General features: G+C 37.9%; 1 protein-coding gene across 3 annotated transcripts in view; it reads right to left on the reverse strand.

The window, feature by feature from the left end:
- gabbr1b (gamma-aminobutyric acid (GABA) B receptor, 1b) overlaps positions 1–18,844 on the reverse strand; it is a 105,189-nt gene that overhangs the window by 69,327 nt on the left and 17,018 nt on the right. For all 3 annotated transcript variants that reach the window (XM_043217550.1, XM_043217549.1, XM_043217551.1), the window contains exon 2: positions 2,471–2,554. In XM_043217550.1, coding sequence (XP_043073485.1) covers positions 2,471–2,554 — 84 coding nt within the window. The remainder of the gene's footprint in view (positions 1–2,470; positions 2,555–18,844) is intronic.

An 18,844-nucleotide genomic window follows, 5' to 3' on the forward strand; every position in this document is an offset into this window, starting at 1 on the left:
TTAATACTGCATACTTATTTGTGTAATTACACCATAGTGAGTTTGGTTACTGCAGACAACTGCATTATACCACTCAATTTCCTCCAAAACAAATCAAAACACATCAAATCATCAAAAGTAGTGATTTAATGCATAAAATGTGTATTTTTAAAGACTTAATGCCATCAGAAATAATTAACACCAATCAGGTTAAACGGTTGACTTCCACGTTTCTTGTCGGAGTTATCTAAACTTGATGTGCCTGACTTATAATGAGATGCACTGTGACAAGGGATATTCCACAGGCTCTTATTGCTGTTCAACAGGCCATAGAACAGGACGATTATGCATGGGAGGATTATATACGTGGGGATTTATGTACTTATTATAGCTGTCAGACATCTAATAGTGTTGATATTGTGTTTCATTAGTCGTTCAGCTCGAGCAAAACAGACTAGCTAAGCTTGTAATATATGAGATAGGAAGGATGCAATTAGAGCTGGATGGAGGAGACGTGAGAAAAAATTCAATTCTAGATGCTGACTGATGTGACCAGTGAACAAGACCTTTTTACACACCCAGAATATCAACACACTGCCAAGCGAACACAAACAAATAAAAAACAAAGAGATGCACGTAGAAAAGGACACATAATTGAAGTCGGACACTAAGAACATCTTTTCCAGAAACAGTGTTATCAATTAACAAACACTATGAAAATGTCAACTCAAATAAAGCTGAAATAAAAGTAAATGTAAAATATTAGTCCCCTTTTACTGAAATACGTTAAATTGAAAAAGAAACTAATAAATAAATTGAAGCTAAATAAAGATAAAACAAAAGCATAAAAAAGCTAATTGTAATTTACTCTATTTTATAGTACGCTATCATAACACTTATACAGAACTGTTTTTATTTTGTATAAATACTGAAAACACTGTAATGTATAATATGAGATAAGTCATACTAAATCTATTGTAAATCAATAGAGAAATTATGTTTTGGCTGAGTTTGCAGTGTGTTAATGTGAATGAGAGAAAAACTGCTTGCCACACAAAACGCTGCATTGGACAACAAGCATATAGTAGTCTATTTTCAAACATATAACCTGCTGGTTCTTTAGAAAAAATCTCGTGAGTTTCAGTTTGAACCTAAAACTCAAACTATAAACTTAGTTGAAGTAAAACTAAAAAAGAAAAAAAAAAAGAATTTTGAAATATGGGAGTGACATCCATTAGACTATAAACAATTACATTTGAAAACAAACCTAGAAAGAGACGCAAGGATTTTGAGAGAAAAATGAGATATTCTTAGTGTATTCCAATTAATTATTTATGGTTTATATCGTTAATTAAATCAGGAAAGCAGACCACAAATGCGCGGTATATGTTGTGTTTTTTTCATGCTCTTACAGCGGAATTGCAAAAGAAAAAATAATCAGGAGGAAAAGAACGCAGCCGAGTGAAAAGAGCTCTTGCCGTAGACGTTCTTGTTATATCATGTCACATTAAAATACCAAGCATTACATTATTTTCCTGCCGTCTGAAAAATGGAACATGAAGGAAAATGTACAGCTCGTTCAGTCAAAGCGACAGATAAGGATGACTTATAGTGCGGCTTTATGATTTAAATTATTTATTGCAGTCTTCTTAAATGGAAACTTTCTCAAACTGAAAGTGTCTCCATAATATACGATGAGGTATGGCTTATTAGTTAAAAGATGGATAGAAATATAAAAAAAATAAATAAATAATTAAAACGACAAAAGCACATAACAAAGTAATTGAAACTGATTTTTTTTTACATGATAACTATGATATATATAAATAATATAGTTTATAAAATAACAGTGATATGACTTCATATTAGTATAGTGTAATAAAAGCTGATTTATTTTACATGAAGTGGGTAACTGTTTGGAAGTCATTTTTAAAACACACGACCAACTAAATATATAAATGTATAAATATTATTAGACTGAAAATGGCAATAGTAACTATACCAAAAACACATGCTTTTAGTAATGCATCCACACCACTAGGTGTCAGTATACTATATAAAAGCATATTGGTCAGTGTAATGCAAAAAGTTTTATCAAGTATGTGGTTTTCCCATGGGATTGGGCTTTTTTATACTATTGCCATGGGAATGGCATGGGGGTAAGTGATTAAGGACAACTTCATTTTGGGGTGCAGTAAGTAGCATGAGTATATCTGTAGCAATAGAAAACAATACATTGTATGGGTCAGAATGACTAATTATCTTTTGTCCTGTTTCATGAAGATATTTTATACATTTCCTAATATATCACAACAAAATAATTTTTGATAACAATATGCATTGCCAAGAACTACATTTGGACAACTTTTGTAACAAGTTACAAATGAAAACTATAAAAGCACAAGAAACAAGCATTGATGAAAAAGTTACATTATTAATGCACACACATACACCAAAGCTCTCACACACAGGCTTCGGCTCTCTCCGTTACCTGCGGTCGTATTGCGTGAGGCCACGGCGAGGGAAAAAGACCCGAGGAGAAGCGACACAATCAACAAGAGGGCCATTCTTCCACCTGCAGATCGACAGAAACAGAGAGGCATTATCAGAAGAGGAATGAGTGAGTGTGAAAACAGAGGGTGGAGAGTGATTGTTTAAGGGTGTGAGATGACTATGAGAGCGCTTCCTGAAGGAAGAAATCCAGCAGGAGAAAGGAAAGCGGTGGAGGTTGAGAAAAGAAGGCATGGGGCGAGGAGGGAAGCAGAAGGGCGGCGAGGAACAGATCAGAAACGGCACTTGCGGACAGACGGCCCTTTTGAAATCTCTGAACAGCTGATCTCCTCTTCGAGATTCACAGTTAGTCTACCACGACCGAGCAAATGAGTCACTCGCAGCAGGGTGCCTTCCCTTACTCAGCCTACAGATCTGCTTAATATCTGCATCAAGGTGCGAGCACTGCCCAGCCTTCCCCATCAATATTCCCTTTCCGCCTAGCTGCTTTCTGACTCAGACGTGCCAACAAGCACCACGGTCGGTGTAGATGGGGGAGGACAAGATGAATGATAGCTGTTGTTTCACTCAATGGGTATTGTGTATATATCGGTGTTGTTTTTGATGACAAGGGTCCCATTTTAATTGTAGCAGCATATATATTGCAAAACATATGCATTACGAAGCCATAGAAGAACCTGTAAGGAATCCAGAGTTTAACTACACTGTACATTGGTGGTGCAGATTCTTTCTGAATATAAAAAGTTTTTTGACTTAATTCATTTAACATACTTCTTCTGGAATTAATTAAGTGAATGTCTTTATTAATTAGTTATTGAATGATTGACTCAACTGATTCATTAACAGAGTCATTCAGGAACAATGCATTAAATCACTGGGAAAAAATACATTTAACAATACTGATTCATTCAGGAATGAAAGAAGCAAATGTCTTTTACTGAATGATTAACTCAACAAACTGATTCAATCAGGAATAAAAGAAGCAAATGTCTTTTACTGAATGATTAACTCAACAAACTGATTCAATCAGGAATGAAATAGATGAGTCAATGTATCGTTTGCTTAATTTGTTAAAGAAAATTTTATTCAGGAATGAAATAAAGCTACTATTGAATGATTGGCACAAATGGCTCGTTCAACAACACAAATTCATTCCGGCACAAGCAAGTGACTATGACTTCACTAGCTCAGCTGACTCATTTAACAACACTGATTTATTCTGGATTTAAAAAGTGACTAGGTGCATCCCAAATCACACACTCATGCACTATTCTATGACGTTTTGTAATATAAATAGTGTGAGTAGTGCAGGGGTGTCAAAATCAGTTCTTGGAAAGCTGCAGCCCTGAAGAGTTTTGTTTCAACCCTGCTCCTACACACAAACCATGTCATTTTTAAATAAGTCTGAATGAGCTGGATCAGGTGTGTTTAATTAGGGTTGCATCTAAGCTCTGCAGAGCTCCAGCCCTCCAGGAACTGAGTTTGACACCCCTGGAGAAGTGCATTCACACTGAAGATTCAAAAACCAAAAAGCATACTTTAAATACATGCTTCTGGGTCCAAACAATCTATCAGATGCTACAAGAAAACAACAAATGACACTAAAATATACTGAGAATGTGATATAATACTTCAAAAATTATAATCTTTAACCTGATGTCCAGATCCAAACCAAATGCCATGAACACAAAGATCGTAGTGTACACTCCGGTTTTAAGTGTTTAGCTTAAATGAGACTTAAGTGGATTACATTGCAAAGGATCTCATACAGACAAAATATAAATGCCATACACTGCATGGTTGAATACATAGTGCACAAGTACATTTAGTGTGTAGTGCATCATTTGGGACACAGTTACTTTCTCCGTGAGTCAATGAGTCTTTCACTAAATCCATTTAAAAACATTGATTCATTCAGGAACAAAACTTATGACTAAGTTATTATATAATTGATTCAAGTGACTCATTTACCTTTTTCTTGAATGAAACAAGTGCTGGACTTTAAGAGTGAGTTAGTGAATCATTCACTTAATTGATTTGTTCAAAAACACAAACTCATTCAAGAACTAAGCTGCTGCCTTTGTAAGTGAGTCAATGATTCACTGATTCAATACAAATCACTCTGATTCATTCAAGAACAAAAAACCCCACTGCTGTGCTCAGATATTCATGACTGTTGATTCTGATTTTCATTCAACAAAAAAGACAAAATATCTAAACATACCGTGTCTGAAATGTGGGTGAATTAAGAAAATCTTCATTTATATTAACGTATATAACAGCTGGTGAGTAACTCATTAAAGCTGAATTTTTTTCATGCAGTTAGAGTTTGGCGAGTGTTAATTTTGAACCCTGTTGACAACACTGAAGTGAACATTGAAAACAAGATGTAATAGCAGGGCATGTTCATAAGCCCCTATAATGAGTGTGGAATTGCAGAGAAGCGAAGGAGAAATGTGCTTCAAAGAGCTGAAAAACCATAGAGAGACAAATCTGGGACGTACAGCACGTAAACCACCGGCTTCGTACGAGGAACTGGAGCCAGCGAGCACACACACACGTTCACATTCACTCGCACACAATCTGATTAGACAGCCAACAATCAACCAGGACTAATCTACATAAATTAATTTCACCCAAATGATATGCTAATTTGAAATACAGGTAGCAAAGCAGGAAGACTCAACTCCACCATAACGCTTTACACTTCCTGCGCTGTAATCACAATGGAAGCAATTTCTAGAGATTATTCACGGCTTCTAACTGTTCTCAAAGGAGTATGAACGAGTATATGAGCCATAACACATTTCATCCCACACTATAAAAGCAGACGAGGCTTTCCGTTGTGGGAGCGCAGAGCCCTGTAAAGACGGTCTTTGCATGAAAGGCAGGTTAGGATTAACTTTAGCGGGTTCAGGCAGCACAAGGAAAGATTTTCATGAATGCACTGAACATATGGAGTTGACAGAAAAAAGCTAGCGTGCTGCTTTGCTGTCTACTGCTTACACTGGCAGCTGTTTTCTGAAGGGCTGCGTACACAGGACACGTTCTTGCGTTTTGTCTGCACTAATTGTTGGTCTGTGGTTAATCTGGAATAGGCAAGCATTTTTGTACGTTACAGCACGTCTCAAACCATGAGCATGTCATTTTTAAGATGCTATGTTAAGTTGAAAGTAGTTTATGTCAAGCAGCACTGTAAATCAATGTCAGTTTTAAAACAGTGGGCCAATCAGATGAACCTAAGTACTGCTTATTAACATGCATATAGATGCATATATGGGTAGTCGATACATGTCCGTGACATTTTTTTAACGAAATCAGTATTTTATGTTAAAGTGTACACAAAAGTGCATTAAAAATGTAAGTTTAAGAAACACTTTTTACCTTAATGTTTTTATTTTCAGTTTTAAATGGTCCTGCAGTGTCATAAAGGAACATGTGATAAAAAAAATAAAAAAACACAAATATTTGATGTAGTCTATCAAATTAAATCAGCTCATTAAAACGGCATGCATAATAATTAGCAAAACGCCAGAACAAGAAATTCCCCAAAATATTCAATGTCAAGCAGGCTACCCATTAGCAAAGGTGTATGGGTGCTAATGCCACTATAAATATGCCTTCTGTTCAATTCTGTCACGCTCTGTCTAGTTGTTTTTAATGCTAGGGATGTGTCCTGTGTGAATGGGCCCTAAGGCAAGATGATTTAGAACACTGTACATGAACCTGTGCGACACACAACCCATAAACAATTGCTCACATCAAGCGCACAAGAGACTTTAGCATGATGCCAAGCTAATAACATGATACCCAAAAAATGAGAAGCACAAAAAATTAGGTAAACACTTTTGATTTTATTGACTTGGTAATACTTTATTTTACTGTTACACCTATTAGTCAGCATGCATATTACTAGAATATTAGCCATTTATTGTATTTATTAGCTAATTAAGCACATGATAATGCCCTATTCTACATAACCTTATAGCATTCTACCTCCCTAATCCCACCAAATAACTTAACAACTACCTTATTAACTATTAATAAGCAGGAAATTAAGAATTTATTGAGGAAATAGTCATAGTTAATAGGTAACAAGTGGTACCTATTCTAAAGTGTTACCATTTACTTTTATTAACAAGGATTTTTTTTCTTGCTTCATCCACCATCTTAGATTTTCTTGCAGGTTGTTGCAGTGCATTCTAAAATTGATTTTTCGGGGGAAAGATACATGAGATTCTGTTTTAGAATTTGCCCAAAATGAGGCAGAATATCGCTGCCTGCGTTTTGAAACAACTGTCATGCCTGTAGTGCACCTATGATGCCCAGCTAGACAGCTTGCTAGGTTTCAGACAGTGGTTGACAGAGAGGTGCTCTGATGCTAGCTATAGTGAAGAGAAGATTGTGGCTGCTTTGTTATGTGAAAATGAAGCTAATGAAAAGCGCTTGCAGTGCAGGGTGAATGCACGCACGCACACACACACACACACACACACACACACACAATCTGAAGACAGGGCTCCACCTGAGGCATAAAACTGACCGCTTGATAGCAAGCTCTTTCTCATCTCTCTCCTCCTCTTTCTAACATGTTCTCTCTGGCTTGCTTTTTTTTTCCAGGCCAGCATTGTTTCTTTTATTGCGTCCTTCCAAAATCAGTGCTGTCTTTCTCTTTCCTCCCCTATTCAGTCTTCTTTTATCTCTCTACAGAGCAATTACTCTCAATCTTTTTCCCTTCCATCTTTCTAACTGGCTTGTCTCGTGAAAACAACAAATCTTTCACTCAAACGCTTTCTCACACCATACACACATTACACGCAGCCTGATTGCAATACAGTGCACTAAAATCGCAGCTGTAACCCTACACGCTTTTATTTACACCACCTTATATATGTCTACATTTTCAAGATCGGGTTTTAGGTATCGGCCATTGTGAAAAACAGGGGTGGAAACGTCCCCCTACTTTGAACGTTCACGCACATTCTCTCTGAAAATGACAGGTGACAATCTCTATACAGACACTGAAAGCAAAGCACGTCTCTTTCTGACTGGAAACCAAAGCTGAAAACTGCCTAATTCTGTTGCCAGGCAACCATTCATGTACCCTCCTTCCGTTTGCTCTTTGACTGCTGTCAGACTTTCTTGATGTTTTAACCCCCGGTGACACACTGTCTCCCCCACGCCTCTGTAAACGAACCCTCTCAGCCATCTGACTGCAGAGGTGATGAGTGAACTCGACGGCTTCGCCGCAGTGTCTCATCAGCGCCTCATCTAGCGTGAATGTGAGGATTAGCGGTTAGCACCTGTGCGGCTAATATTAACCACCACAGAAATAGAGTAAGCATTTAAATTAGCATGAAATGTGGGACCTAAAAAGGGCAGGGCTTTTGCTGTCAGAAATAATTGCCAAAATTGTACCTTTTGTGCATGCAAGAGCTTATCACTGGGTCAGTACCGTTAAAAGGACAACTTTGTACCTTTTAAAAGTGCATAGTAGTATCTTAGAGTAGTAATAGTCATACTTAAAAGGGAGAGTTCACCCATAGCCACTGACTTCCATACTAAGGAAAAACACCATAAAAATCAATGGCTACCGTCAAATGTTTTAACATTCTTTGAAATATCTTCTTTTATGTTTTGCAGAAGAAAGAAAAACATACAGGTTTAGATCAACTTTAGGGTGCGTAAAAGGTGAACTATTCATTTAAAGCCCTATTATTATTATTAAAGGTACAACATTGTCCTCATAAGCTGAACCTCTACACCATTTTCTCTCATTTTTTTGTGTGGCAGCATTCATTCTGACTCTAATTGTTCAGTACGATCAGATTAAAATATATTTTTTAGTGCCATCACGTTAAATGAAACTTAACATCACTTAACCATTGTCTATAGCCATTCAGCATTCCAGAGTAATAGAGAGATATCAATACAACTTAAAAAAAATTAATAAATAAATAACGTAAATAAAAAAACGTCTTCGCATATAACAAATATCATACTCACCTGTGTCCTTCAGCAAGTAGGAAATTAAGTAAAGTTATCAAACACTAAATTCTCAATTAAATATAGATTAATCCTTAAAGCTACAAAAGTTATTGATTTTATTTTCCTTTTATTCTTTGATTAATAGGCACCAAAGCAGCTTTGGTTGTTTGGCTGATATTCTTTAAGATTTATAATACAAGAGTTACTATAAGAGTTTTATACTGCTGAATGTAACAGCAGTCTGACATGAACCTTTTTTTTTTGATGCGTTTCGGGTCTTAAAGTCTCTACTAATGAGCTGAAGAGTTGAATCGGGTGTGTTAGATTGAGGGAGACCATGCTCATGTTCTCCAGGACAATTTTGTTCTCAACTGTGACTCATATATGGCAAATACTTACACGCACGCAGGGCCGCTTTAATCGCCTTTCGGTAACTTCATGACCTAACTGACAACATGACTACGACATGCAAGCTTGTCGTTTCTTCACTGCAAAAAGGGCTTTTCAAGACAAGATTTCTGTCTTGTTCACAGCCAAAAATTCTTAAATCAAGAAGGATTTTCTAGACAAGAAAAATGTATTGTTTTGCTCTTGCTCGTTTGACTAGCGCTTAGTGAAGTCTGACAATTCTTCGGTTTGATGTGGTCATAAAGACGTTCTGCTTCAAAATAAACGCAATTCTTGTCTAAAATTATCAATTCTTGATAAAAGCAGCATTTGTGAGTAGGGGTGGCCAACCCTAGCTCCGCCCCTGCATTATTTTTAACACCATTAAGCTGAAAATATCAATTACATGTGTTATAACGTGCTAACTTTGACAGCACTAATATTTTTACATTATCTGAAGTATATGTAAGCAGTGTTTTCCACTGTAAAACTGGCTATCATCATGCTTGGGTGTAGTTTTTTTAGAGTGTTTTTTAGCACATTACCATGCGATTACTAGAGGGTTCTAGGTGGTATCTAGGACATTTTGGGTGGTTTGTAGGTGGAACCATTTCCTGATCCGAGTTAAAAGAGTCCGCCCTAAAGTACACTTCCCTTGTTTGTGTTCCAGTCTGTGGGACGTAATGTTCGCCTTCAGCACATTCTATTGATGTCCATGCACACATCTGTGTACAGCCTGATTTTTGTGTCCGGACTCGTGCCAATTGTAGTGAATGTGCGAGTGATTCGACCACTTTAAAACAAAGGTCCACTAGTGCGCACCGGTGTATCCACGCTCTCTCGGTCAATGGAGTATGCATCGAAAAGGCTTGTGTGCTCAGCTGTGTGCAAGACAGAGCGGAATGCAGGAAATGAAGTACACCTGGGCCTTTAGGTCTGTGATATTCTGGTTTCTAGATAACTTGCTAAAAAAAAAACTAAGCTGATTTGCTGTTGTTTGCAGGTCCCAGCCTGGCCTGGCAGGTGTTGGTGGGTGAATAATATAGCTAAATAGTGTCCACAGCTTCTCTGAAACCAGCTAACACACTAAATACAAATGGGTTTTGACTGGATTAAGATGCTTTTTCAGTAGGTTATGGTTTGGGTCTCTTCCTTAATCTAAGTGTAACTGATTTAACTTGCACTGCTCTGAGAGGAATTCAAACCAGCATCGACCGACATGAGAAATGGCTAACAAGGATGCTAAAGACCACAGCATCTAGAGCCTAGTGTGCCTCTTGAGCGCATGGTATTTATCTGCACAGCTCTTAACTGCTGGTCTACTATGCTCTCACCCCCCTACACACACCTCACTTCCAGGGTCACGGGACCAATATAGCTAGAGAGTAAGAAGCATAATTTCTTCATTTCTTAAAAGTTCAGACATTGACTCTGTGCAAAGTTCAGAATATCGTGGATGGATCTGATTCTGACAAACAGTAAGCTATTCATGTTATCAAGATGTACAATTAACAACATTTCAATTACATGTGAACTACCAATCAGTGGAGTATTAGTAGACCGTCTTTTTCATACTTAACACTTTGTTATTGTACTGACTTTAAGGTTTACTCCACCCCAAAATTAATATATTGTCATTAATCACTTACACATAAACTGCACGCGCTGTTCTGTTTCAGCCGCAACACAAGGATACGTTTTCGATGTGTATTTACACTTTGATTTGAATGAAAACAGCACATCTTTGTGTCGTGGCTGACGCAGAAGAGTGTACACAGTTAGGGTTCAGCAGATAATGTCCAAAACGGTGCTACAGTGACGAGGGGAGAAACAGTTTTAAATAAAGCAGTTATTTTTATTTTCTTTGCATATAAAAAGTATTCTCATTGCTTTGTAGCATTCAGATTGAACCACTGATGGTAGATGGACTGTGATAATTATGTATTTCATACTTTTCTGGACCTTGGCAGTGCAAATAAGTGTTTTTCAAGTAACTAGTAAAGTAACACATTATTTTTACATTTACAACTTACAACAAGTAAAGCAAGTCAGATTGTTTTCCAATTTTTCACTGACACAACAAAATCTCCGCAACACACCAAAAACAAGTCGTTACAAAACAAAATTAGCACAACATACCAAAAATAAGCCACAACACAATAAAATTAGCACTAGCAGAAAACAAGATGCAAAGCAACAAAATTAGCGCAACACTTCAGAAAAAAGTTACAACACAACAAAATTAGGACAATGCAACAAAATTTGTCCTATGCGTTGTGTTGTGGAAATTTCGCTATATTGCGCATTACTGTAGAAAGGTTGCCAAAAACATATTATTAAAAACAAACAAGCAAGCCCAAACTGGGTGGCAAAAAAATTCACAAAAGTAGCAAAATGCATTACTTTCCATAAAAAGCAACTAAGACGGGCAATACATTTTTTTACGGATTACAATATTGTAAAACATTACAATACTTTCAAATGTAACTCTGGCTACAGTGAGGTTAGGGTTAAAAAATTCAGTCGTGTTCAGAATCTACAGAATCTGCTGGAAACTGGATTAGCGCTGATCCGGTTCATCTATGACCAGTAGTAATATTGATGAATGCCTTAGAAAGCACCAATTATTCTTCATAGAGTGCAAAGGTCTCCAATAAAACAAATAGGGGATCATCAAATGCCTCTCATGGGGACGACGCTTTAGGAAATAGATATTAGCCAGCGACAGTCGCTCGTCAGTGTTGCTGCAGCACGCACACTGCTGTCGCTTCCTGTGAAATGCACAATGAATGATGGAAAACTGTCGCTGACCTCCTCCTCGCCATCGACCTGTTCTCTAACTGATAAGGGGCGATGAAGGCCTGACAACCAGACTGATGTAAATCTGGGTGGGAGGTGCACGGACCGCCAGGAAGCCCCTTAACAAAGGACACATATTCTACAGGGCAATTCTGCTGCGTACGGTCATAAAACCAAACGGAAGTGAGGTAAACTCTTTATTCCATGATGCATCTCAGCTTAAGCCGCCTTCCTTCTTTGTTAATGCGCCTAAATCTGCAGGATTCAAAGGGAAGTTCAAAGATGTCAATTCTAATTCCTCCAAAATCACAGGAGATGTCTGAGTTTGGAAGCTCGGCTGGTGGAGTACGTGACCAGACGTTGAGGGATGTAATTCAAGCTGGCAGAACGTGAAGCCAATAAGCCACAGCACATAACGCAGTCAATAATTATTGTGTGAGAGAGAAGCCTTGCTGATGTATCCATCCGTCCTGGGCCTGGATCTATAGCACATGTGCAAATAGACTGTGATGACCTTACAACCCCACTATACACACACACGAGTGCTCTGGTAAGTACTCATCTAAATACTTTTGTATGATCTTACCATACAGAGACGTGCCATATGACTGACTTAGTAGGACGCCAGTGAATGCTGGGCATCAGACTCTGGCCCACAGGACGAGTTTTATAGTCTATTCTCATCAGATTTGAAAATTTAATCACCTAGATGCAGCAGAAAATGGTATCACTTTCTTCTACGTAACAGAAAGGAGAGATGGTAAGAAAGCAAATGAGCAAATTAAACAAGTTTACGTTGAAGTACTAAAATGACTAAAGCTTGAATAAAAATATACTTAAGCTAAATAAAAATACAAAACAAACGCATAAAATCACTAAATGTATAATGAAAAGTATAAATATTAAATTCAAAATAGGAATAAAACTTATAAATATTATAAATATGTTATGAATTATTACTAAAGTAATATAAAAATACCACTGATTGGTTCTGATATACTTTGTAACTAAACTCTTAATTATATTTCACATAAATTCCTCTCACATAATGTTATTTAAAAAATAGACTCATTCATTTTATATATATATATATATATATATATATATATATATATATATATATATATATATATATATATATATATATATAATATTAATTTTCATTTTCTGTGTCTGAATGTGTAAATTACTTTCATTTTAACAGTGTATTCAGAAAATGTCAGAATCATATTTATAACTAAACCATAAGGTCTAACATTTACATTTAGAAAATTCTGACCGTCATTTCTTTGAGCCTCTTTGAGCCCCCTGCCATTTCTTTTCTGTGTGGAACATTCAATGAGAGGGCAAAATTAAAGTAAATAACATACTATCACAAACCTATAACACAATCTTATTTTTAGAAACCTTCTGACTGAGTCATCATAAAATTGGATGTACATTATGACTAAGATGGTGGGGGGGATCTGCTTCGAGACACATGGTGCAGCTCACGTAGTGCCAAGAAAAAAAAAAAAACTTGCTTGGAGAGACATGAAGCACAAAGACACTCTAGGAAACAGTGAGACACAAACATACACTGACTCCCATCGAGTCGCACGAGTGAAACGCAACAGGACACATGCAAACCCATGCTGTGATACACGCCTACAGAGATCAGAGACGCAGGCCACCGGCAGCAAAGAGAGAGAGAGAGAAGATGTGGCCTTGTAATTCCTCAATCAATGCCATGAGGCATGAGTGTGAGGTGTAACAGACGGCTTATTGACAGAGTGTCTCATAAAAGACTAAAGCCTGGAGCCTCACGACACCACACACATATTAACACAGGGGCGTGACAGTCTCCTGCCTTCCTTCTACTTCTCTCTGACATTTCTGCTAATTCTTTTATTCAACAAGAAATGCGTACTAACATTTCAACAGGAGTTTCTTTAATGTGCTACCATGCATAGGAAACACTATCTACAGTGCTGTCCGCTAAGCAGCTTCCTCCTAAGGCATCCTAACTGTAAGTTACGTTAGCTTTGTGATTGGCTAGACCGAGTCTTCTACATAGACAACAACTCGACGAGCGCACCACGAGAAACACTGATCCTCACGAGAGAGAGCCGATCCATGTTTACTCAGCGGCCATCTTGGTGACGCCCCTGAAATGCCATTTTCTGTGCATCTGAATACAGCTTCTACCCACTTAAATGTCAAGTTTCAACTATTTGTTTCAGATCAAACAGCCTTGTGAAAAATAAGTGTACTTATCGTAGTAAGCATTGTATGTGCACTTATAGTGTACTTCACATTTTAATAGTATATTTTAAAAAATGCACATAATATTAAAGATATAATAGGCACTTATGTGCACTTAAAGAAGCACACTTTTATGACATTTCTTAACGCACTTTTTACTTATTTTTAAATAAATGTTTTAATAAATGTACTAAATCTCATTTTAATAACTGTGAGTGTGTATGTTTAAACACACGACTTAATAGAATAGATTTAATAGAAATGTGTACACTTTCACGTATAATTTATTTTACATAAATGGTTGTCGGTACATTGTCAGTGTTTAAAAGACAATAAAACCCTTGTGAAAAGTAATATATTTAAAATACATTTATTTCAAATTGATGTAGTTAAAATTAACAAATTTAATGACATGGTTCACGACTTACTGATATAAAAATTCTTAATGAATAAATCTTTATTTGGTGTACTAATTAATCTTTATTTGGAGTACTACTTGTGAATAATGCATATTTCTAACATTAAATGCATTTTACCTATCAATGAGTATGATTTTACTTGAAGTATACTTGCAATACTTCAGTATATCTTTAGCTGGACTTCAGCACTACTTCTGTACAATTACAATGCATTAAGCACAATATTAATTGCTCCAATATAGCACACTTTAAGTATACCAGTTTAGTACACTAAAAGTACAATTGCAGAGGATTTTTATCAAGTACATACATATTTAAATGTATTTGTAGTATACTTAGCATTTAATAGATTTATTTTAAAAGATTTCCGTATAAATATTTTTCACTAGGGAAGTGATAAGAAAATCCTACTCAGCTAATTGCATTTAATATAAAGTCAATCTAATACATTTTAATTGAATTGCAATGAACGTATAGTTAAGTGTCTAAAAAAATTACATTTGGTTTGCACTTGAGTATATTCCATCATTTCCATAATAAGATATTTTTTTAGGCCAACGCTTCAAAAAAGTCCTCAAGCTTCATGCGGCTCTCACGCTTGCTGCAGAATAAACAAACAAAATCAGAAAGATGATTTGCAATCCCACTGTTGACACATTCAGCATTATGATGTCTCCGATTCATTTTTATCGTTTGTCTATGCTTCCAGTCTGTTTTCCCAAAAAAAGTCTGATGTTAGCATGTTGCTAAGCTAATGACCCGGTGCAGTAGGCCTACTAAAAATAACCATGAATAACAACACACAAACATAAACATTCAATTTTAATTAGAAATACAAGTACAGTACGTGAGTCAACATCCCTCTCTACTTGTCTACCATCTTCTATGATTTTTTTTTTCATTGAGATAATCACAATGGGATTGACTTCCATGAATGACACATGCAGCGTTGCCTTAAAAAGGCCGAAATGAAGTGTCTTACAATTCTTTGCGTCAGAAGAGCCTGAAAATACCGTCAAGGTTGGCAGTCAAGCGTTCATGCTGTAGTAGAATGGACGTGATGAACAGATGGTTATTCTGGTTATTCTTCCTTTAGTCTCAGGCTCAGACGGCACGCCCACAGCTCGCTCAATGACTGTCTGATGCACACTGCACACAAAACTGGCAAGTGCTGGCTCAGTCTGATTAGACGGTATCTACGCTATTTCCGGGAGTGAGCGTACTCAATTTTTTAAACCATTTGAGTACAGAGATGTGCTGAGACTGAGGAGGCACAATCCGCCAGTTTGCCTGGTTAAAGGTACCAGATCTCTTAAAATTGGCCAGAGTAGCGTAGATATCCGCAGAACTGTACTGTATATGACAACGTAATTGTGTTAAATAATCAGTACTTGTGGATGGACAACATGACTGATCACCAAGTCCATCTGTCATTCTGTCAGGCGGTCTCTTCCTGTCTAAGTGGGCGGTTCTTGGCCAGAAAAACCTGCAAACTGGACCAGACTTTGTAGCGTAATTCAAAGGTCTACGCAAAAGCCTCTTCATTAAAAGAATGCGATGAACGGCTTAAATTTCTGTCTGTTTCTCACACAAAGCTATCGTACGGCTTCAGAAGAGTAGAACTAATAGCACACACATCCTAAAGGCCATATTTATGATACTTCTATGGCGCTTTAGAGCTCCAGTCATTGTGACTGCATGGAAAAGAGCGTCGGGTCACGGGGGAATTAAGAATGTGAAACTGTGAAACACTGCGCCCACTGATAATATTGTTTATATGCATGTGCTGCATTGTTTCGCCACCCGATTCGCTAAAGAAATTATGCAAATGAACAAGCGCTCCCAAAAAATGAGAGCCGCTCGCGGTTTGGACCGGACATTGGCGCCTCAATGAATGGAAATACACAGAGACGAAGGCCGAATGGTAAAGTTTTCCAAGAGTTGAGGTTCTTACGCAGGACATTTAAAAGACTTTTCAAAAACCCTCGCCTGGCTACAATTACTGCCGCCATGATTACTAGAAAAATCTACACAAACATCCCGTCCAAAAAGCCCTCATTTACTGGAAAATAGTGCTGATGTTTGTGAATCAGGCACATTCTATAATGAGCCTCATTTGCATCGAAAGGAAGGATGTTTGCCAAGAAAAGAATGACAATGACTTCATTTAAATGTGCAGGCAGCTATACCAGAGTATACCTGGTTAAGTTCAACTGAGGTCGGTGTATGTATGAATAATACGCCTTTTGGGGGGCACACAATGCCCCACATTTTATGTTATAAATAGTTTGGATAATAATGGTATAAATGCATGAGGTATACTGGAGTTCTTGTGAAATATTGGTGATATTTTTTCTATACGGATAAACAGACTGTACGAGTATAAGCAGACTGTATGAAAACATGCGAAAAAGATATTCATATCAAGTTCAAGCAAATTTGCCAACAAGCCATCAAAATATAAATCGTCATTAGACTCGCTTGGTTCAGTGGCTTGACAAATAAGTGGTTGTCGACTTGGTTTGCCTTCAAACAGCACTTACAGCCTGCACCACTTCAAATTTCAGGTAGTCACTTTGGTCACAGAATATGACTGCCACACAAAAGTCCGTCAAACATTGTGCTTGGGCTGTGTGTCATCACCTTGGGCTCTGCATATCCTTCTGAAAGACGTTTGCATCAGGAAAGTGTGGCTGAAGTTTTCTTTTAACAAGATAGTGATCATTTCAACCTGACCTTTACAGTTTGAGCGGCACATTTCGGCTCGGATTGGTTTATGATCCTGCCACAATGATGCATTTGCTTTGTAAAGAGAGTGGGATGGGAGAGTTAACAACTGAATTGGACTTGACAGCTAACCCACAGCTCGCACCGAAGCTCTATTGCTCGATTCCCATGCAGAGGAGGCATTTCTTAAAGGTATAGCGTGTTTGATTCGAGGGTGACTGGATTTGAGAGTTCAGCTTCAAGCCTATTTAAACACACCTGAAGCCAGCTAATCAAGGGCTGTGTCTGAAAGTTCATGGCCCAATTCAGAGGCTGCATCCTTTGAAGGCTGCATTGGAAGGCCTAATGCGTAATAGTCTCATCTTTAGATGTAAAATCCATGGACAGTTGACTGAAAGTCTGATGCATATGCCACAAAACTATTCAGGAGTTTCGAAGTCATCCGATTGGTTGAATTATACAGGATTTACAGGAGATTTGTGCCACATTCTTTAATGTTCTGCCTTGAAACGAAGATGCCGTTGTGCCACAGACCCCTCATGCAAGAATAAAGGCATCGTGTTTACAGCTGTGATGATGAGCACTTATCAGGATCAACTAAACACTAGATTTTTCAAAACATTGTTAACTATGTCAAGTTCACAGCACAGACTGTTTAAAATACATCTAAGTGTTCTACACATTGGTGTGTAATTGTGGCCACAACCGCAAACATGAAGCGACACAAAACTAAACGTGATTGGTTGGTTTACCTGTCAATCATATGGCCTGTTGTGCAGGCTTGGCATTCGAAGCAGCCAAGGTTCCCAGACCGTCTGCTGCCAATCTGAAGGTCTGGCTATGCGAGTATATATAGCATTGCAACAAAAGCTGTCCCAATTCAAAGGCCCTTTCAAAAACACTTGTTTCCCAATTAGGGCTTTATTTCCTAATTGTGGCTCACACTACCAAAAGATAATTACAATATTCACAATATCATTGTCTTGTGACCTACAGCGACAGTGCCATTCACAAATCTTCTCCCGTGGCCTCATGGGACAATAATGTGTGTCCACTGGATGCTCACTCCAGAATCTAACTGAAAATAGCAAGTCATCCTTTTTGCCTACTGTTTAGGACTACTGTTTTAGGAAGACTATGATTTTTGCTGACCATGTATGGATTTTTGGATCCAGGTCATCAGCATTACTAGAAACTTCCAGACAGGTGTGCTGAGAAATAAACTATGCATGAACGTGGCCCTCAGCGAGCAGGACAGGACACCCTTGGTTTAATTCAGAAACAAAAGTATCACATTAACATTGACAAAAAGGGCTCCTGGGTCTCCTTGACTTGTCTTTGAGAGTTTTAAGTTACGTGGAGTCGACAGAGATCCTGGTCGTACATTCTCATTCCTGACCCTTCTCTTCTCTCCACCAGTCCTTCAACTAACCGAGTGAGTTCGAATAAAAGCAACAGTCCTCTTCACTTGTCTCTGCAGCAGGTGGCAAGTCCTTCAAGGAGGCCTTTGAAGGAACTCCGCAATCCGCCCGAGCCCCTGCTGCCTGATTTAAGAGTCCTGAGGCCAGATGCGAGGAAGACTTCATCTCCTCCACCACCGGGCTTTAAAAGGCCACCTGGAATGCATTGTACCTCAACTCGATCCTGTAAAGGCCAGCAAGGCTTTGGGCAGGCAGTACTGTATTCATATCGCAGCAGCGGAAAGCGCGCAATGCACACAAAGGTATGAATGCGGCGGCTCCAGTCGGCTTTAAACACCACGGCTATGCCATCAGGGCTATTGTGTGTGA

This window comes from Puntigrus tetrazona, chromosome 19 (assembly GCF_018831695.1).
Source record: "Puntigrus tetrazona isolate hp1 chromosome 19, ASM1883169v1, whole genome shotgun sequence".
NCBI lineage: Eukaryota > Metazoa > Chordata > Actinopteri > Cypriniformes > Cyprinidae > Puntigrus > Puntigrus tetrazona.